The 22485-nt window shown below is 46.0% G+C and overlaps 1 protein-coding gene and 1 long non-coding RNA gene across 2 annotated transcripts; one reads left to right on the forward strand and one right to left on the reverse strand.

Moving 5' to 3' along the window:
* Positions 1-2640: 2640 nt before the first annotated feature.
* Positions 2641-4650, reverse strand: LOC308582016. The gene is made up of 2 exons (XR_014005450.1): positions 4515-4650; positions 2641-2959 (listed from the first exon to the last, which is right to left on the reverse strand). It is a non-coding gene; the product is annotated as an uncharacterized lncRNA (long non-coding RNA).
* On the forward strand, positions 4583-22048 carry RTBDN (retbindin). The gene is made up of 6 exons (XM_081184814.1): positions 4583-4768; positions 13990-14164; positions 15674-15758; positions 16036-16164; positions 16998-17106; positions 20261-22048. Exons 2-6 carry the CDS (start codon positions 13999-14001, stop codon positions 20561-20563), a joined length of 792 nt encoding a protein of 263 aa, XP_081040940.1. The 5' UTR covers positions 4583-4768; positions 13990-13998; the 3' UTR covers positions 20564-22048.
* Positions 22049-22485: the final 437 nt, after the last annotated feature.

Genomic DNA, 22485 nt, shown 5'->3' on the forward strand with positions numbered 1-22485 from the left:
GGGCAGCCCCCTCCAATATTTTATTTGGGGGCCCAAGGGACCTGAGCCCCTAGGAGTTGGCTCCTGTGAAGGGAAGGTAGGTGAAAGAGAGGCCAGCGTAACTGACATCGTGAGGATTAGCCAGGACTGCAGTTTAGCTAACAAGCTTGTCTCTTCCCCAGCCTGTTTAGCTATTTAAAGCATTGTAAACAAAATAATCAATGTGACAGGGGAGAGTCTGAATCAGACACTTTCTGCTCTGATATCCCAAATATAGAAAAGCTGCTTTCTCGGGCTATCAAGTAGCACGCAAAACATTAACATGTCAAATAGCAAGGAAGATAAATAATGTTTCATCTTTGGAGGAGGGAGAGGGAGAACATTGCCCTACAGTGCAGCTTGTCAAAAGGCATAGGTGGCACAAACACCCAAACCAGGAGCTTCCCCCTACCTGCGTCTCCCCATTGCTGGATTCCTGTCATTAAAATAGATTGTTATTTTTCTTTCAGGGAGCTTAATACGTGGGACACACCTCACCCACATAGAAGTATACTCTGCCCCTTCTGTGCCCCCCTCCAATCTGGTCAAAAGATAAGGAAGGAACTTCCTTCTAAGCTACCTGGTGGGCACAGAATACTAAGCACAAGTCTCTAGTGCAAAATTTCTAGCTAAACCTGCAAAATCTACATTGCTATGTCACCACTGCATGTCCTGCCTACAACGTATCACTGAGCAGCTCCCTACATGAAGGAGTCTCACATGCGTCTTCACTAATTATGTACTTAAGAGGTACATAACAGGCCCATCATGCCATTGGCTGGATTATGGAGCAAATCCTTTATTCCAAGCTAATTCTAGTGCTCTGCGAACTCCCTGGCCCCAATAGTGGCCTCTCACCCTCTTGGCACATTGACACCAACCTAGATTCTGTCACCTGTTTGTACCTTCTAAGCAACACTCAAGCCAGCCTGTGCTTATGAAAGGCAGTGGGAAAACATTTGGCATCCACACACAAAATGGGCAACACAACTGCACACTCATTTCAATGTAGATTAATTGTCCGGAAAGGCTCTTTGCATGTACATAAGCCCAATGACCTTGGATGCTTGAGCTTAATGGAATAAAGTCAGAGAGAACACTAAACAGACTTTACCAAAAAGGAAAGGAAAGGAAAAAAGTAATAGTAATACTACAGAAGCTGAAATGCAAGGGTGTCATAAACTAGCTGACTTAAGAATCTGAAGAAGTGACAAACAAATCAGGACTGGTTTCAGACCCCTTTTTCCAAACTCTCTTCAAAATAATACCTTCCATCATGATTGAATGAGGTCATGCGTCCAGAAAGCCCAGGTACTAAGACTGGCTCAAGTTCTCACCAATTCAACCTTCTTCAGTTGCACATTATAACCACCTCCCTTTTCTTGCCTCTGAAGGACTGAAAGGATGAAAACAGAACATGGTCCTTGCTTCCTGCTCATCGCTTCTGCATTTTCTAAAGACATGCAGTCCTTGCTGTTTTTCACAGCTCAACAATGCAATAAGAAACTACTGCACTTTATGCAATGGTTATTTTTAGAAGACTGCTTGGTTTGGCTTAAGGCAGGTTTTGCACATGGAGTAGAGGAGGGAAGGGTCAGTTTGCATCTTTATGTCTTTTGTTTGAGGAACGTTGTTGTTGTTTTATCATTGTTGATTCCTTGGCCCCAGGAACAAACACTCTTTGCAAATCAGACTCAGAAGCAGTCAGATGCCATCACCTCTCTGGCACCGAGGAGGAAGCAGTACAGTGGACTTTCTCTAAAGATGGAGCGAGAGAGAGCAGGGATGGCTTCACTCCATAATAGATTGCAAAGAGAGGAAGCAAATTTAAGGACGGTCACTCCATTAGGAGCCTCAGAATAGAACAGAACCAGGCCTCCAGTGTGGCCAATCAATAGAATTTGATAGTTTAAAAATATCCTTACTATTTATATTACACTAGCAGCCTCATACGCAGTACAGTACTGCTCAGGAATTCTAAGGAAAGTCAGAAATCAGTGCAGTTTTGAAAACAGCAGTTAAAATTAGTGCAGTTTTGAAAGGTTCAGTCTGGCATCTTGATTCAAAAATGGCATCCAATTTTATCAAAAAATAGATGAGAACCTGCTCTTTGACCTCAGGAACTGTCATGCAAAATGTGGTTACAGTATTTTAAGAGGGGGTCCAAATGTGCACAAACAACTTTCCAAGCTATATAGTAAAGGTAAAGGGACCCCTGACCATTAGGTCCAGGCATGGACAACTCTGGGATTGCGGCGCTCATCTCACTTTACTGGCCGAGGCAGCTGGCGTACAGTTTCCGGGTCATGTGGCCAGCATGACTAAGTCACTTCTGGCGAACCAGAGCAGCACACGGAAATGCCGTTTACCTTCCCGCTGGAGTGGTACCTATTTATCTACTTGCACTTTGACATGCTTTCAAACTGCTAGGTTGGCAGGAGCAGGGACCGAGCAACACAGGGATTCGAACCGCCGACCTTCTGATTGGCAAGCCCTAGGCTCTGTGGTTTAGATCACAGCGCCACCCACGTCCCTTTGACCTCAGGAACTGTCATGCAAAATGTGGTTCCAATATCTTAAGAGGGCTCCAAATGTGCACAAACAACTTTCCAAACTATATAGTAGAGTTTAAAAAATATTTTCCATCTTTATTGTGTTTCACATCAACTCTGTGAGGCAGACCACCGTTGCTAACATTTTATAGAAGGATAAATGAAACAAAACAAATATCGGTGTCCAAGGCCACACAATAAGCCTTGTTGGAGGTGGGACTTTCACTGCCCATCGCCTTATGTCTTTTTAAAAAACACTATGTCGTGTTTTGTTACTACTAGTTTCTTCTGCCAGACTTCAGCTCCCACTGCCAGCAGCTAAAAAACACAACTCATCCACATAAAATTCCAAGGATCCATGAGTCCTTACACAGCTCAGAATCACCACCCTAGAGTTCATAGTAGACACATCCTGAGAATTTGAATATAAGAGCCCTACTGGATCAGGTTAATGCTTCATGTAGTCCAGCACTGTGCTTTCTACAGAGAGCCCCAGGTTTAGTCTTTGGCACCTTCAGATAGGACTGAGAGAGACTCTTGCCTGAAACCCCAGAGAGCTGTTGCTGGTCAGTGTAGACCAGGGATAGGCAAACTAAGGCCAGGGGGGCCAGATGCGGCCCAATCGCCTTCTCAATCCGGCCCGTGGACGGTCCAGGAATCAGTGTGTTTTTACATGAGTGTGCCCTTTTATTTAAAATGCATCTCTGGGTTATTTGTGGGACATCTCGCTTTCAGGCCGAGGGAGGGGGCGTTTGTCCACAGACAGCTTTCCAGGTCATGTGGCCAGCATAACTAAACCATTTCTGGCACAACGGGACACTGTGATGGAAGCCAGAGCGCATGGAAACGGTGTTTACCTTCCTGCCACAGCAGTACCTATTTTTCTACTTGCACTGGTATGCTTTCGAACTGCTAGGTTGGCAGAAGCTTGGACAGAGCAACAGGAGCTCACTCCATCAGGCTGATTTGAACTGCCGATCTTCTGACCAGCAAGCCCAAGAGGCTCAGTGGTTTAGACCACAGCGCCATCCACGTCCCTGCTGAGTAACCAGGGACTAGGTTACTCAGGGCATACATATTTGTGACTCGGAAAGGTAGCTTCCTAGCCTTAGGGCAGGGCAGGATTTCCTTGTAGGCTTGAGCTGTGTGTCACTCCTTTTAGAAATCAATCACATAGTGAAGGCTTATTATTTTCAATAAATATACTGCGGATTGAGCAAGTGGGTTTACTTTGACCCACTTTCATGCATTTCTCACTTTCCAATAACTGAATTTATGTCCCAAAGCTGAGAAAAAACTGAGTCTGAGAATCTCCACTGTGGAGAGGAGTGTCTTGTAGAGTAGCAAAGCCCTTCCTTCCTTCCTCTCTCTCTCCAGTAATCCAGTGGAACTGAATGGCAGTAAATACAGATGAATGGGAACCTGAAATACTTCCACACTACATAATTAGCACTCCTGTGGAACGCATTTCCAGGACATGTTCTGATGACCGAAACAAAACAGTATTAGACAAATTTATAGAACGCAATTCTCAGTCTCTAAACTGAGCCTCTGTATTCAGGAATAGTATACGGCGAGCGGAAGCTGGAAGCAAATCACAAGGACCGGTTATCTCTTCCCTGGCCTGTTTGTGAGCGTGTTGGGGACAAGGCACGAACTGTGGGTCTTCTAAGCATCCCACAGGGAAAGTCACCATCAGTTTGCCCTGCCCCGTGCCTAGCCGCTCAGTGCGGCTAGACGGCCGGTCGCTTTCCCCGTACAGCGCCTTGCACCTTCCTCTGATGCGCTGCAAATGCGACCTAAGCCTCTGCAGCAGTGGCCGGGAGAGCAGGCGACCCCCTTGCCCGGCTGGCCCCGCTCTCCTCCCGCATCTCCCTCTGGGCGGTCCCGCTCTTTCCCCCCCCCCAGCAGACCCGAGGGCTGGCTGGCTGGCGTCCTGCGCACCTTGGGGAGGGGTGGGGGAAGAGAGCGAGCGAGAGGACCCGCGTTATTTGCTGCAGCGGCAAGAGGCGGCAGCGACTCCTCAGCTCCATTCCTCCGGAGCAGCGCGTGGTGGAGACAGCGACTGCGCCGGCAGCTCGACCCAGAGTCCTCTCGATCCGGGATCGGGACACGCTTGCCTGAAGCCGCCAGACTAGCCGATCCGGACAGCCCTCGTCCTGCAACGCCTCTGCCGACTGCAGCCTCGCCGCTTGCAGGTAGGCGTCTTCCCCGGCCGTGCACAGCAATGTTGCTGCGGCTGCAGCCTGTCTGCAGGCGGGATGCTCGGAGGCGCGGGGTGAAAAGCGGGTCAGAGTCAGTGGCCCCGGTCACGCGTCTTCTTGCAGACAAAACAAGGTGATCGTTGGTGGGCGCCTTGGGACACCCTCGGGGCAATAAAGAATCGCTTCTATCTCGGAGTAAGGAACCTCCCGACGCGCTTCAGCCTTATACTGTACTCCCCTTGCAATCCGGGTGAATTAAATTGATTTCACTACCGCGCCTTTAATACTGTTTGTGATTGCAACGCGGCGGAGGGGAGAGGGTTAGTTGGTGTTTGGGGGTTGTGAGGATGGAAACGGGTGCATCTTCTTCCGCGGTCATTATTCCGGAGTAGAAGGACGGGATATTTCCTCCGTTAGCCTCAGGAGACGTGAGGGATTTCAGGGAACAGAAAACGAGAAGCTCTTGTTTTTGGTTTTCGTCGTTGCGTACCAGGCGTCTTGTTTTTAAGTCTACCGAGCTCCGGTTCAACTTGTTCGCATTTTGGGTAGCGGGACTGGGGGAAAGAACGGCGTCCCAGAGTCCACGGTTTTCCTTTATGGCAATAGTAGCCAAGGTTAGGAGGGGTGCTCATGGGTGTAATAGTCCTTCAATAGGAAAAGACACACAGAAAGAGATTCGCTAGTATTTGCAACGTGTGAATGCTGTTGTGCAGTAGTTCCACCATTTGGCATATAGAGTACTACTAAAGTGGGGTATTTGCAGCTTTTAGTGAATTGATTAGCTTAACTGAGTAGACACCTCTTGAGCAACCAATTAATTGAAAAGAATCACCTTGCTATTGTAAATTGAGGTCTGCACCTTTTTAAGCCTAGCTTTGTATTAGCTTTACCCCTCAAAACTCTCCTTTATTGCTCTTGTGGAAATATACTAGGGTTGGATAAAAGAGGATGCTTCTGCAATTATGTGAATTGAGAAGAGAGGTTCTGGAGGGGTTGGGGCATACGTAAAAATTAACTCTTTGGTGACCTGGCCCCTCCTTCAACACACTGGGTGCCTGCTGTCACTCTGATACCTAGCCACCTGAAGACAGACTCTTGGAATGTGCTCAGTATTTGAACCATTTCGTTGAACTGCATAATCACAAGATACAGATGGACAGGTGTCTCCCTGTTTTTAGTTGCAAAGAATAAGAGTAACAAGGAGAATTCTGCAATACATATTTGGAGAGTACCTTTATTTAGCCAACCAAAATGCCAGAAAATAGTGTGCAAACTTTCAAGTTCTGCAGAATTTCTCATCGGGCTAGAAGATGGTAAGCAAAGCAAATGAGGGGAAGAGGGAGAAGAAATGGCTGTTGGTCAAGTGTCTTAAGCTAGATGCAAATCCATGGCTTCTTCTCCACTAGTCATTTTTCACTCCCTTCTGTATTTATCATCAAGCCTGATTAGGAGTTCTGGAGAATTCAAGAGTTTGCATACTATTCTGCCATACCTTGCTTGACCTAATAAAGGCATTGCCCTAATATGGATTGTGGAATTTTCTTTGTGGGACATCTTGCTTTCTGTTAGAATCAGCACAATTTCATTTTATTGGATCAACTTCTGATCATGTCAGTAGTGTGCAAGCTTTTTCAAGTAGCATTGAGTTCTGAATTCATTCTGCATATTCACATATTCTTACAAACAGTTGGTTCACTCACAAGGCAAGCCATTATTTGTCTACACAGAAGTATGTCCCTTTGAGTTATTTTCTATGTACCACACACAAATATTTACCAGTACATATACAGGAACAGAGCTGTGGTTTCCTGATGCATTGATACATACAATTTGAAAGGGTATGTACTGCAGTCACATTTTGTATAGTTTTACTGAGTATACACATGTGAAGCTGTCTTGAGTGAGAATAAAACATCATACCCTTATAAAAATACTGGGTTTTATGCTGGGATGAAGGCAGTTGAGAGTCAAGTCTGAAAGCCTGCTCCATAATCCTAAATATATATGGAATTGTTCTGGTTACCCAATATGCAGGAAAGCCAGGGCTGTATTCTGATACTAAAAATGGATTCTGGAGTTGAGTCTCAGCTGAAGTTAAGCCCTGTCTGCTACTTTCCAAAGCTGTGGATAGAACTCACTGAGGTCCAGTTAATTTTGTTTTGTTTTGTAAAAGGCTAGTGGTAATTTGTTCCCAGGACACTCCATAAAGAGAAGAATTTTAGACTCATAGGATTGTAGAGTTGGAAGAGACCCTGAGGATCATCTCGACCTAGTGCCGGATTTACATATAAGCTAAACAAGCTATAGCTTGGAACCCCACTCTCTTGGGGGGGGATTTAAAGGGAAAAAACTGGATGTACATTTCCAAAATATAAGATAAATTCAACAATTACTTTGATAAAATACATATTTTGTTATGTGCAAATGGCTTTAGATACCTATTAGGTCGATAAATTTCCATATAGCATGTATTCAACACAAAAAGCAGCAACTATTTATTGTTGATAAAGGACAGCTGGACATATAAAGGGCCCCGTTACCTTCAGTAGCTTAGGGCCTCACCAAACCTGAATTCGGCCCTGTCTAGACCAACCTTCTGCAATGCAGGAATATGCAACTGTCCCATATGGGGATCGAACCTGCAACTCTGGCGTAATCAGCACCACCAACTAAGAGTCTCATTCTATTATTCTTGAGATGTGTGTACTGGGTGATTTTATACATAGCAGTTGCATTCTTCTGCTCTACAGACTAGAACTAATTATGGCAGGGAGGGAAGAACAGGAAGCCACTTTCTTTGGGGCTTGTCCCTAATCTGCTGGGATTGAGGCCACCAGTATTTTCCAGGCAGCTAGCCAGAGAATCACAAGGATAAAACAGAGTGAGCCCATCTGAAAGGCATCGTTCAATGTCAGTCAATTAACACCGGGTGAGACCTTTATGTTGAAGGATTCACTAAGTCAGTGTTTCCCAACCGGTGTTCCGCGGCACACTAGTGTGCCGCGAGACGTTGCCTGGTGTGCCGTGGGAGGGAGGCGGGCGAGTCGGGCGGCGAGAGGCGGGGCGGCGGCGGCGAGGAGAGGCCGCCCAGCGCGGGGCTCTCGCTGTCTGCCTGCCTGGCTGCCTGCGTGGCGCTGACGTCACGGGGCTGTAACGTGCCCCACATAGGCACACGCGGGGCGGCGAGCGAGCTCCCTCCCACATCCCATCGCCGCTCGCTTCGGCCGGCCTATTGGGCTGTCGCAGGCGGAAGGCCTGCGCATGCGCGAGGTTTTCGCGCTTTCGGGATTCCCTTCACGCCTTCCTCCTCCCGGGTCCTTGAGAGCGCGGGAAGCGGCAGCGCGAGACCGGCGTTGAGCCTGGTAGGTATTGCGCTTGCCAAGGCAGTCATTTGGGAAATGAAAACTTGCAAAGCAAGCAACCAGTTCAATCTGAAGTACGTGTATGCTTAATATCCTGTATCTGAAACCTGTTCTGCCCCCTCCCCCACACTTGGTGCCATTTTCATCTACACATGCAGCAGAGTAAGTTGACCCAGAATAGTACCAATTCAGATGGCAGATGGGAGAATGACAGTGCTGAATGCTTTCCCATGTAGAACAGTCCCTGCAAATAAAAACCTAGCATATTTGGAAGAGGGATGCTAGCCTAACCATTACCTTCTATGCTGTTACTATTTTTTTATTTTTTTTTACATAAGTAAAAAGTGACCTTTCCCCATCTGGCATGGTGGTGTGCCTCGAGATTTTTTTCATGAAACAAGTGTGCCTTTGCCCAAAAAAGGTTGGGAAACACTGCACTAAGTGTTCAGGAGTCTAACGCAAAATTGGGCTGGGGTTTCTAGAATGGAGCTTGAGAAAGGCAGAGACTTTGAGCCAATGGACACAATGTTGACATAGACCTGAAATAACTACCTTCAAATCAATGACTTGCTAAACAAAATAAATATTGCGCATTATAGGTGTTGTTAATTTATATTTTATGGAGCGAGGCTCATCGGGCAGGCTCTGAGCAGGCAGATGAATGGGCAATATAAATACAATCTGCAAGGGATGAGCAAAGCTCTCTTTGAAGCTACCAAGTTCATCTGAGGTGGTTCCATACTAAAGCATTTTCTCTGAAATTGACATCACTTATTTTCATAGTTATTACACAGAATCCAGATGACATTGCTGCCAGACTGTTGTGTTCCAGGACTTCTCCCATCTTCTTTGTGTTATTGCCCCCCCCCCCAGGTGCACCCCACTCCTAACAAATTCCAATGCAATTTCAGCTCCAGACTTTCAAATGTAAACTTGCAAGATATTATGGTGCAAGATATTAGAACCTTGTGGAAGCTGTAGTCAGCGATGAGACCGCTGGTGAAACCTTCCTACGTTACTTGCCTTGCATACCCAGAAGAACCACCACCATTACTAGTCTTGCCCCCACAGAGCACTTTTGCAAAAGTTAACATTCCACAGTTATCTGCTTGGGAAAGAGAACAGATAATGCAATTTGCCCTCCTCCCACACTCCTCTCCCATCCCTGCCAAACAGCTTATCAGTGGTGTATTTTGCTTAAACAGAGATATTAATCTGCCACCGTTTCATATTTTGCAATACAATTTCTTCTTCCCATTCCTTTTCCACAGCTTGCATTTGAGTTTTTCTTCATTTTTTAAAAAGCGTCTTTTTTGTGCTAAAGTGTCAGTGTACTAATAAAACTTAAAACACATTATTGAGAAAATGTTCACACTTTCTTGTTCAATTTTTGCTTGATTTTTCCAATGGTTGGTGCAGTAACACGCTGCCCACTTTTGCCTTTGTTATGGGAATGGGCATTGCAGGATGAGGGGTGATATGGCGCTTGATTATGAGTGCTGTGTGGAACCCTGAGGTGGATCTGCTTCCAGCTGATCCGAAATGCTTCATTAACACTAATTAGCCTTTGTAGTGTAGCACTAAGGAGTATACGTAGCTTCTTTTATTTTGCCACTGCAAAATAACATTAACTCGGTTCCAATGAGTTCCGTCTGAAATCTGAGTGAAATATTAGAACTACAGCTGAACCGTTCCAGGTGAACAAGATTTTAAATTCTGCTTGATTGGCACTTTGTGGGGGTTTTTAGGGCAGGGACGGGGTATGTGTTACCCTCTAGATAATGTTGGACTCTAATTCCTATCAGTTCCAGCCAGCATGGCCAACAGTCAGGGATGATGGGAGTTGTAGTCCAACATTATCCGGAGGGTAATCCGGAGGGGCTTGAAGGAATATGTGCAGAGTTTAATACAACACTGTTTTGACTAGTTTTTTCCCCTGGGAATATGACCTTTGCATGTCAGGAATTCTCCCCCATAAAAAAGAAAATGGAAAAATTGCACACATGCTCACCACATTTGGACACAGGTGAGACTTCTTCCTACACTGATGGAGCCACTCTGTTGGGGGAAATATTGACTGTGAGAACTGGGGCAACGGTTTATCTGATCTGCAAGCAAGGAGAAGAGAATACACCCTGCAGCCTCCAGCTATTTGGACAGGCCTGCTAGGATAACATAAAATGGGAATATTGATTCACCTGACTGTTTTGTGCAGAAGAAAATACAAAAAAGACACTTACCTGGGGAGTAGGGTTCTGTGTTCATTTTGTTTACTTATTAATATTTCTTATTATTTGTTTTGCATTACTGTGAGTTTTTGAAACTAACCAGCTAACTAAATATAAACATTTTAAAAACAAAAAAGGTTAAGTAAAACAGCAGAGCAGAGCAAAATCGTATGAGTTTGAAGAATATTGGGTGATAACTAAGATTTGATATGAGAGAATAAAGTGAATTTAGTCCTAGAGACCGTGTTACATAATGACTGGGCCATTTCTCTTTACCCTTCTATATAAACGTGATTTTCTCACCGCTCAGAAACCTCCAACATGCATGAGAGAAGACTTTACCTGGCCCAGACTAGAGGCATTAAGGAGCATAGCTCCATTGATTGGTCCCAAACTGATTTTGAGAGGAAGGTCTACTGTCAAATTTCACTTGGCTACCTGCCTCCCAGGACACAAGGTGACTCCCTCCTCAAGGGACCAAATGATTTAGTCCTGCATCTTGCTTCATATTGTTGCAAATGAGGCCACCTCACTGAAATTAGACACAGCAAAGGAAAAGGAGGGGTGTCACCTTGCCCTGAAAGTACGTTCTATGGTGAGATTTTGCCCTCTGGTACATTTTGCTCAAAGGCACAGCAATGAAGGCAGCTGTGTGCCTGGATCGAATGTATTTCACTCTACAGCATTTCCTTCTCTAATAGAAATCCAATATCTTCCCTTGCACTGCCAGGATTCTTTGCACCCACAATTTACAATAAAAAAATAAGGCCCTCCATTCATATTGTTTAGAGGGGATTAAACCCCCCTCTTAGTGGCTGCAATGCTGGGACTGTAGGAAGCACGAGAGAGATTTGAGGGAGGGGTCTGGAAGGTTTGTTTTTTAAGCCAAATCTGAAGGACAACAACAACAACGACTTTTTATTTATACCCCGCCCATCTGGCTGGGTTGCCCCAGCAACTCTGGCCAGCTTACTAAATACACACCCACCCACCCTAGACTATGCAGGGAGTTAGAAGCCAGGACTGATGTGCTCATTCTACCAACCATTAAAGCATCTTCCATTCAATCTCGTCACTTTTTCTTAGTCTGTAATACAGCCTTCCCCCAACCTGGTAACCTCCAGATTTTTTTTGGACTCCAACTCCCATAATCTCCAGCCAGCATGGTCAATGGACAGGGATGATGGGGATTGTCGTCCAACATCAACTGGAGGACACCAGATGGGGTAAGGCTGGACTAGCCTATAAAGCAATCTGACCTAGCTTCTATAAGCTTCCATATACTTATCTACCCACCTACCCTTTGTCTAGATTACTGTACCAAATCCAGGCAGCCAGCCAAGCATGGTTCCACAGTGGTGATGTAGGGTAGCCAGGCCTCACTGATGCTCACAATTAGTGCCAAGCTTATTGAGTTACCCTAGTTCTTTCCAACCTTCCCTCTCTCTCTCTCTGCTGAGCTGCTAATGACCTTTTTGTTCTTGCTGGTGTAGGAGCATTCAAGCTTCTGAGCTGCACAGAGTCCTTCATGGGAATGGAAAGGTCCAGTGCATTCTGGAGGAGGTGGAATAGCCAAAGTGCAAGAGATGTCGTGTGAAAAGCTAGGGTTGCCCACTCTCGTTCTGAATAAAAAAGCAACTGTGGAGTCCTGATCTGGAATGTGCTCTCTGATCCAGGTTGGGGCCTCCTAGCGCATTTCTGCTGAAAATGAGTCAAGAGGGCTTGGGGTTTTTTTTTTTTTGTGTGTGTGTGTGTGTGTGTGTGTGCGCACACACACACACACACACAATAATAATAATAATATTTTATTTATATCCCACCCTCCCCAGCCAAAGCCGGGCTCAGGGCGGCTAACAACAATAAAATAATGCAACATTCTAAAATAATTTCATTATAAAATTAATTCAAATCAAATTGGGCTAGAGTTCTGTGAAGATTGCCAAAGGAGGGAGTCCCTGACCAAAGGCCTGGTGGAACAGCTCTGTCTTGCAGACCCTGCGGAAAGATGTCAAGTCCCGCAGGGCCCCAGTCTCTTGTGGCAGAGCGTTCCACCAGATCGGAGCCACAGCCGAAAAAGCCCTGGCTCTGGTTGAGGCCAGCTTAACCTCTCTGTGGCCTGGGACCTCCAAGATGTTTTTGTTTGAAGATCGTAAGTTCCTCTGTGGGGCATACCAGGAAAGGCGGTCCCATAGGTACGAGGGTCCTAGGCCGTATAGGGCTTTAAAGGTTAAAACCAGCATCTTAAACCTGATCCTGTACTCCACCGGGGGCCAGTGCAGCTGGTATAGCACCGGGTGAATGGAGGGACCATATCCTGATTGGAATAATATCCTGGATCAGGGCCCCAAGGCTGCTTTTTCTCCAAACTAACAGTATATTCACATTAGCAGCTTAAAATGCAGCAAGGTCACCCCCCTGCTGAATTTCCCAGCTGCATTTACACAGTTCTGCTCACCTCCAAAAGGGGACGGAGATGTCTTAACTCAGCACGCATGGCCTTGTTGGTTTCCCTGCCCCTGCAACTCCCCAGGAAACTCCAAATCGTGAAATTCAACTGCACATTTGTTATGGCTATTAGGGTATATTCTCATTACTGTTTACCATTTTCTACTTGGATTAAAGTTTGTTTGAGGAAAACGTATCAAACGGCAGTGTTTGTGAAGCAACTACAGGATCGATATGGATTGTGGCTATCGTCATGTGAAAACAGCTTCGGGAAACTAGGGGTAGGAGTCAGTGGTAATGTGAACATACCCTCAAAGTGGCCAGTTTAAGCTTGTTTAAACAAATGACATTCCTGTGAGGCTTGGTTCTTAAATACTGGCTTGGTGTGCAGCAATTAAGTATGGAGATTTGTCATCTACTAATTGCTGCAGACTGAGCCACTGAGAAAGGCTGGCTGAGAACTTTTGACACCCTTATAATACAAATCTTACCTGTCTGCAGGTGCATTCTAACTCCCCCCCCCCCTCGGTACTCTTCTTGGTTATAAATAGGAAAATTGGTATACAGATTTGCAAATTGTTACATAATTGACATGGATCAATCAATTCCTGTTTCATGTAGAGGGGGGAGGTTTCAGCCGGAACTCGCCGGAACTCAGTTCCAGCACCTCTCAGGTGGGCACCTTTGCATTATAAGAGAACAAAGGAGGCATTCATGGTGAGTTCCGGCACCTCTTTTTCTAGAAAAATAGCACTGGTTTCATGAATGAAGCCCTAAGTTTAATCAGGGATCGTACGAGCTGCTTGTGTTTCCCAGGCTAGAGTTGGCCCTAAATCGAGGTGTTGGAAGAGCTGCCTGCAGCTGGCTTGCCTTGAATTACCTGTGGTGATGGGGAGATAACAGCAGCTGCTGGACATTTCCCCCTCACTCTGGAGTCAAACAATGAACCAAGGGAAGGGTCCAACTCTACAGTGGATTATCAAAGCAGACGGGGGGAAATAAGGACGTTGTTGGAGTGGAACAGAGATGAAAGCATGCTGTGCATAGGAACACACTGGGGAGCTAAGACTAGGTGGGAGTCTATTTTGTGTAATCTAGCTGGCATGCTTCAAGGCAGCAGTGAAGCTATGCTATACTATCCAAACTGATTTAGTAATCCTTTCCTTTCCTCTTTTTTCAGGTAGTCACAATGAGCAGCGGTGGTGGCACTGTCTGGATAATGGGTATAGCTTGGGCACTGGTCGTGTCATGGACCAGTGCTACAGGCATGGAGGATCGCTGCTTGCCTGGAGGGAAACACAAAGCCAGCCCAAGCCCAGAAGGACAGCTTGGCATTTGCCAGATCTATGCAGAAAGTGAGTATTGGTTAAGGGCACGAAGGCAGCAGGAGGGAGAAGCTACAAGGCTTGAAGAGATTTGGGCAAGCAGGAAGTGGAGCTCTGAAGCCAAGGTTCCTCTCAGCATTTCCCCACAGGTTTGAGGAGAGATGAGCAAACCTCCTTATGGTTGATGAAATAAATGAGATGATTGGATGCAAAGTAGACCTGTACCTTTAACAAGAGTTGGCATAGAAGAGTTGTCTAGAAGCTGGTGATACTTATCTCTACCTTATATTCTGGGCGCTAACCTGTAGCCCTCCTCCAGCTCCCATCAGCCTCTGCCAGCATGGCCAATGGTCAGGGAAGGTGGGAGATGAAGTCCAGCAGCATCTAGAGGGCCTGGGCTTCCCCACACCTGACACAGTGTCACCACTTCCTCTAACAGTGAATGAGTGGTCTAGTTAGCCTTGCCCCTAGCCCTATACTAATAGCTGCATCTAAACATGTAATGGGAAAGTTTGACCCATTGATTCAGTGGCATTTTATTCCACATGGGATTGTTTTATTTTTCTTTTAAAAAACACACAATCTCAGACAAGGGAAATTGAGTTAACCTTTATATTGTCCTATAAAGGGTGGTCTTGCTTTGATTTAGTATAGGAATTTACCAGCTTGATATTTTGTCTTGTACTAATAAGGTCATATTTTGCATAATATAGTGCTATCGATCAATCACAAAAATACATGAAGAAAGCTGAAACAGCAGCCCCCAGCTAACTATGTTCAAGGAAATCAATGTTGTATGATTATTTTACTATATAACAAAAATGTCCATGCAAACACATTTGATATGGACCATCAATTTTTTACCTCAGAAATCTTGGGAATGCTGCTACTGGGCAGGACTTACACATGACTCTGCTGAACAAAAGAGCCATATGATGGCCCTTCAATTTCATGTTCCTCAAATCTTTCACTGCAGAGTCCAGGAACTGGACTTTCTCTTGGTTCAGGACTATATCTCAGGAGGGCAACGCTCCAGACAAACAGATCAAAAGATTCACTTTTTAAAAGTTAACAGATCTTTCTTCTACATTTTCAGCCTCGGTTGTTTTTCAAGAAAAGAGGAAGGCTAGTGAGAATAATATGTACTGTGTTTCATTTTGAGGCTGCAATGATCTCATAGCCCTGGCTGATCACAATTTAATGTGTGCAAAGGAACTCAGCAGAGGCAACCCCTGGTGCCTGGGTGAAACTTTGTAGGGTTGTACACAGAGGCCACAGAGACTGTAGGGAGCGGGTGGGGAATGGGACATGGGTATAGGAGTATAGGGTTCTTATCATGCCCAGAATACCTGCTAGGGAGTTTATGTATGCATTGGCTCGTCACATGGTAACTGGTGGCAATTTGCATACATCCAGCTTGTTAGGCAATACCTGCAGCTGTTGCAATCAGACTGTAACATGCAGGTTTGCTGGAATAACAACTGGTTCATCTCAGCACAAAGGAAAGGGGCTGCTGACAGAAGTTTTCTTTCCCCACAGATGCCTGTTGCTCACCGGAGGTCACCCAGGACCTTTCCAAAGCCAATGACATCTACTGGAACCGCTGTGGGAGCCTTAGCAGCAGGTCAGACAGAGAGGCAGCCATGCCTACTCCAGTCGTGTGTGTGTATGTGTGTGTGTGTTTCCTTTCCTACAAGCTGGGCCTACCAATAGGTGGGAGTTCCTTCTAAAACTAGTCTTGGAAGTTACCAGACAACTGGGATGGGGAGGATCTGCTCCTTGGCACGACCTTTCTTCACATTTTTTTTATTAATCCCGCCCCCGTGGGTAGTAGCCCTTTGCTTGCCATTTTAGGCCTGCTCCGCCATCTTTATGCCCTGGTGCTTCTTTCTCCTATGCAGATGTGAGGGCTATCTACAGCAGCTGGAATGTTTTTACCGTTGCTCCCCCATCGCTGCCCACTGGCCTCATCCTCAGCGCCCCACAGCTGTGCTGGCTGTGCCCCTCTGCCAGAGTTTCTGTTACCAATGGTGAGTGAAGTCTCCTTGTCCCGACTGGGGAGGGAGGGGACCCTGTGGGGGATGAAGAAACAGGGAAAGAGCATCGTCTCCTGGAGATAGCAGAAGAGGAGAATGTCATCACATTGCTGGTGTCCTGTTTAAATGAAATGCCCTGCCATTTTAAGACAGAGAAGCAGTGAAAGGCATACTGGGTTGTTGTTGTTTTACACTTAAAAGGCCCTTTATAAGTCATTTTCCCCACAGAAGTTCAACAAGCTCGGGGACACTGTATCTATGACACCTGTATCTCGCTTTCGGCACACCCAGCTCAATTTTGGAATAAATCAGCTGGATGTGGGGAAGCTGAGTCAAGTGCAGGAGCTAACCTGGATACTGAGGGAAATCCATAAGCTTTTTAAAGGGCATCTCCACCCAACACAAACATACTTCCATTTTGGGGGCCTCAGGCAGTGGACTGGTGGAAATAAATGTATGCAATTCTACTGGCAAAAAATGTTGAATTGGGTAAAGGTGGGGTAAAGGAGGAAGTGCTTAGTGAGTACTGACCATCCATTGGGACTGAAAAAGATAGAGAAACTTGGGTTCATATCTCCATTAAACTTAGTCATAAAACTAACAGAGTGACCTTGAACTGGGGATTGTTATTCAGCCTAATATACTTCACAGGGTTGTCTGTCATAAGGATCAAAATGGTGTGTGGACTTTGTGCACCAACATGAGCTCCTTGGAGGTCTGATATAACAAAAATAAAAGGTCTGGTCTGATATAATAAAAATGGTCTGATATAATAACAATTAAAGTTCAACTGCTTTCCTTATTGCCACACCTTCTTGTCACCTCAGGTATGACGCTTGCAAGGAAGACCTGACGTGTGCTCGCAACTGGCTCACTGACTGGCATTGGGGCCCTGAGGGAAACAACTGCAGCCAGGACTGCCTGTCGTATGGCCAGGTGAGGACACTAAAAGCCCCGAGATGGATGCAGCCCTCTGCCCCAGAAATCACATGAGTCATGAAGAGATGCCTGTACTGAGTCATGTTTGGGAAAAGCAATTGCTGAAGGAGAAAGGAATTACACCATTCCCAGGAGGCCTCAGCTTCAGCACAAACCAAGCCAAGTCTTTCAGTATTCCTGAAATCACATAAATTATGTGAAAGGGCTTTGTCAACAACTTAAGGTCTTTATCTCAACTTGTGATGCCTTTTTAGAATAAGGTTCCCACTCTTCAAGGGGGAAAAGCTTAAAAGTGAATGTGCCTCCAACTTTAGGTAGAAGTTGTTGGGGTTTGTATTCTTCTCTTAAAACAAATAGACCTAGCTTATGTGACTACTCACTCGTGGTTTATCCTTTCAAGGAGCACTGTTCCACAGAGGAATGGTCATCTGAATTGATGTTAGGCTGGGAAATTTTCAGAACTATTGTAGGAGCCATGAGTAAAAATGCTGACATAATGATATGCTCTTTGGCATTTTTAAAAACTGTTGTGCCACCAGCATTCTCTGTCAGAAACTGCAAGTCAAAGACAAAGAAAATGCCTGAAGAGATCAGTGGTTTTAATATTTCTTTCTAGCTACCTCTGTATTGCCAGTTACACAATGAGGAATTGTTTACCACAAGCTTAGCGAATAGGCAAGGGGTTTCCTCCCATCTCTTAAAACCAGGTGGCAGACATCAAGAGAGCACACTGCTTCCCAAATACCCAACTTTATCTCTCATCATGAGGACTAAAAGCCTAATTGTTGGAGGAGGGAATTGTTTGTACTCTCAATGTTAGCAAGAGGCCAGAGACTTCAAACGTCTTAAGGTCAATCCGATAGTAAATGCTCCAACATCTTCAAGGTTTAACAAAACAGAAACATCTCCAAGGTTTTCCTTGGATGTACAGGGCACCCAAGGGGCGATCTTGGTCAATGAAGCCTCTTTTGTGTCTTGCTTTAAAAAAACCACACACACACACACACACACACACACACACACACACAATCCCAGCTGCAGTTCAAAAGGCAGGTGCTACACTACCCTGAAGGTCGGCAGAAATTGAAACCCCTCATATTCTAACTCTACATGACATGCTTCAGCCTTTCCACTGGAGGTGAAGCTAATTTCTGCTGACTGCTGGTCGTCTTGCACTGAAACAGTCAGTTGAACCTTCGGGCAGCTAGCAGAGTTTGTGTCCAGTGACAGGCAGGCAGGCAGGCAGGCAGAGAGCAACAGCTTGGCAGGATGCCTGTCAGAAGAAATGGGCAGTATATGACTGACAGTGTAATAACGTCAGCACCATACAGCTCGTCCCTTCTTCCGATGCAGTGTTTGCCCAACAAGGATGACAGACAGGATTGCTAGTAATGTGTGGTGGCTGCTGCCCTTTTGAATTGGTGGAGCTGTCATTTGTGGCCCACTCTCTCCTCAAACTGAGTTTTTTACAGTATTTTAGAAAGCAAAATAGTGCATCTAACCATGCACAGAACGCAATTGTATCCCCACAGAAGAATATCAACCATTATCTCAAAGCATCAAAGGATAGGGGGAATGGTGTACAAGGCCTTCAGCATGATATCCTGACGAAGTTCTTGTTTAGAAATCAAGCCACATCAAATGGCATAAGCAAGCAGCAGGCCCAGTTAGTCTGCCTTTCTGCCATGTGGTAGCAATTGTGTTGGTCTTTGGGGAGAGGCAGGAGCTAACAGGCAGCCGGAATTCTATGAAGCAAGCCCCTCTCACCCCATGTGGGAGGGCTGTGCTGGTGACACAGCTCAAGTCATCAAGAAACTCACTCTGCTGCAGGCTCCTCAAAATGTTGTCTGTCTTCGGCTTCCTCCAGCCCTAGCCAGCATGGCCAATGGTCAGGGTTCATTGGCGCTGGAAGTTCCAACAACAGTCTCTCACCTACTTTGGGTATCTTGAGTCTGCTGAGTGACAGATTAGTTTGGAAAACTAAAGCAAAACAAGGTAATGCATTTGTCTTTCAAATTGTGCTGCTCCTTCTTCTCTTCCCACCCACCCCCTTGCCCAGTGGCGGACCTACATTTGGAGGGCCACTGTCGCCCCCCCTTTACAACCAGCAATGAGGTTTGGGTAACCAGTATTCTGTTTTTCAATGGGGTTGTTCCACAACAGATCACCACACCTTTACAATGTCTTTGTGGGATGGTTGAAATATAGGCAACAAAAAACTAATCAATTTGAGTCATGTGACTCAAATTGGGTCTACTAGACCTAAAATGTTTAAGCAGTGTGGACTGAAGTTGCTTCTGGGGTCCCTCCAAGATGAAGGGTCCTTAAGCTTCATTGGTTTCCTAGTAGATCTGCCCCTGCCCTCACCCCAGATTGGTTTGTTTGGATGGTACTCTACCCTTCTTCTCATAAAGACACAGCCACCCCTGCTAAAAGTCTCTTGGCATCCCTCTGCCTCGGCCCAGTATACCTGAAGGAGCATCTCCACCCCCATCGTCCGGCCCGGAAACTGAGGTCCAGCTCCAAGGGCTTTATGGCGGTTCCCTCACTGCGAGAAGTGAAGCTACAGTGAACCAGACAAAGGGCCTTCTTGGTAGTGGCGCCCGCCCTGTGAAACACCCTCCCTTCAGATGTCAAGGAAATACAGTGGTACCTCAGGTTACAAATGCTTTGGGTTTCAAACTCCGCTAACCCGGAAGTAGTTACCTCGGGTTGTGAACTTTGCCCCAGGATGAGAACGGAAATTGCGTGGCAGCGGCATGGCGGCAGCGGGAGGCCCCATTAGCGAAAGTGCACCTCAGGTTAAGAATGGTTTCGGGTTAAGAATGGACCTCCGGAATGAATTAAGTTCATAACCCGAGGTACCGCTGTACAGTAAACAACTATATGACTTTTAGAAGACATCTGAAGGCAGCCCTGTTTAGGGAAGTTTTTAATGTTTGATGTTGTTTTTTTATTATTGTTATTGGTGTTCTGTTGGGAGCTGCCCAGAGTGGCTGGGGACACCCAGCCAGATGGGCGGGGTATAAATAATAAATTATTACTATGATGATGATGATGGAGTGTTGTTCAAGCCTTAATTTCAGCACTGAGGCTGTGCAGAGCAAGAGCGCTTCACATTCACAGCTCCCCACCTCTCTCTTCCCCTCAGATGTACAAGGATGGCAAAGAGCTCTGCGAAACCATCTGGGATGATTCCTTCGTAGCCAGCACTGATCCTTGCGAGTGCCTGACGCTGACAGCCTCCGACTCAGCCCTCTCTGCCTCTTATTTGCGTCTTGAAGACAGCGACAGCATCGAGGAGCCAGACACCACCAAGGAAGGCATTGAAAGAGGCCGCGCCAGCCCTGGAGGGCCCTGCCCAGGCAACCCCCTGCTCCGTCGCCTGCGGAGGAACATGCAGAAGCGCTCGGTCTTCATGGAAGACGTGGAGGGTAGTGGGAGCGGGTTCTGATTGGAGACAGCCAGCCTCCCAGGGGAAAATAACCCCCTCCCCTGTGATTTTCTGAGGCTTGGGGGGGATCGCTTGTGATCTATGCAAATCCTTCATGTCCCATGTCACCAGCTTCTTGCCATCTTGTATAGCTCTGTGCAACCTGGGTGTGGCCGTGGCAGAGGAAGCAGGTGTGGCAATTTAGCCGAGCACTCTGATTCCCCATGCCCTAGAAGCAGAGTTTACCCCACCAGAGCACCACCTTCTACCCCCGGTATGCTTGCCTGTGGCCGCTGCTTCCCCTACACACGTCTTGTACATCGAATCATAGAATTGTAGTGTTGGAAGGGACCACGAGGGTCATCTAGTCCAACCCCCTGCAATGCAAGAATCATTTTGCCCAACATGGGGCTTGAACCCACAACCATCTAGAACAGCAGGGTTGGAGAGCAGTCAATGGTGGTTTCTTCACTCTCAACACCCTGCCTTCCCTTCCAATGACTAAAACACCCATTCCCACCCCCCACCCCCCAGTGGTCCTCAAATCAGTCTCCTCTAGCACTATGGGGGAGCAAGCGATGTCTGTGTTTCAAAGGCTCTGGCCTGAGAGAGTGAGAGGTTGCATAGACTAAGAATAAATAAGTTAATGAGATCATTCTGCACTATTAACCCCAGCTACTAATAATAAGGCTTTAGGGATGTTTGCCTGTAGAACTGAGCCAAAATGAAACAGCTTTCACTGTTTACGCTTGACACAGGCAGCAGAAAAAAATCACTACCTAGGAAGTAGGATCTGAGAGTTAAAAGGCTGGTTACAGTTCTGTAGCAAGGAAACTGCAGATCTTTGTAAACCAGTAGCTGCTGCAGTATTAAAATGGCCAGTGCTTCATAGTTAGCTTAAATTTGTATACAACCAAATACAGAATGGGGAGGAGAAAGAGATTGTGCCACTGATGCGGCTAGATTTAGATTGGTTATCATTGTAATAATTCAATGTGTGTATCATGGAAAAGTTTAAAACATCCATTTAAAAAAATATACAGAGCCTCCAGTCTGAACTGGTCAGTGCCATGTACCGGTAGTTTGTCCTAGGCAGAAAAGTAGTTTGTGAACCAAAAAAAGAAAACGGCATATCATCTTGAGTGGACAGAATAGTAAGATCCCTGGAATTAGAATCTTAGAATTCAGTGCAGGAATCCCGGGGGGGGGGGGGGGCTCAAACCACCAACCTTCTGGTTAATAGCCGGTTCTTACCCGTGTCCTCCATATCTTATGCAGAACTCCTTGAATTTCACCACATCAAGCCCTGTATTACCACGTGCAAACTTCCTTTATAATATTGTCCACCTTCTGTCCAAAACAGATCTCGTGTCACGAACATGCGCTGCTTTATCAGCTGCCTTGTCATGCTCTTGCTTGTTCACCCTTGTCCATCTTCGTTGCAAATTGCACACTATGTATTGGTTCAAACCTATTACTTGTGGAGAAATTAAACAACAAAAACGACTTGCGTGGGTCAGTATTTGTGGAAAGAATCGGGGTGGGGATCAGTAGGTATCTCTGCAAAGAACAGTCCCTTTCTTAGCTTTTGACACGTCTGGCTGAATGGCAAAATGAACTTGGATGAAAAGGGAGAGAGTCCACTTAGACAGAAATTTTCTGTTAATGGTTTGAGCTGCCTGATTTACTTGTTTGGTTTGTGTTTAGAGTATTGTGTATATGGTATTATGGGTGTTAGTTGCCAAATCGCAAGACAATACTTGTGATCAGTGAGGACCGCTAGCTTGCTTTCTCCAAACTGGAGAGCCAGTGTGGTGTAGTGGTAAAGAGCGGTAGTCTCGTAATCTGATGAACCGGGTTCGCGTCTCCGCTCCTCCACATGCAGCTGCTGGGTGACCTTGGGCCAGTCACACTTCTCTGAAGTCTCTCAGCCCCAATCACCT

The sequence above is a fragment of the Podarcis bocagei genome, assembly GCF_964188305.1.
Source record: "Podarcis bocagei genome assembly, chromosome: 2".
Lineage (NCBI taxonomy): Eukaryota > Metazoa > Chordata > Lepidosauria > Squamata > Lacertidae > Podarcis > Podarcis bocagei.

Coding starts and splice junctions, on each gene's coding strand:
- RTBDN (XM_081184814.1), top strand. CDS start 13,999: ATGAGCAGCGGTGGTGGCACTGTCTGGATAATGGGTATAGCTTGGGCA. Junction 14,165..15,673: donor TTGCCAGATCTATGCAGAAA/GTGAGTATTGGT, acceptor CTTTCCCCACAG/ATGCCTGTTGCTCACCGGAG. Junction 15,759..16,035: donor TGTGGGAGCCTTAGCAGCAG/GTCAGACAGAGA, acceptor TCTCCTATGCAG/ATGTGAGGGCTATCTACAGC.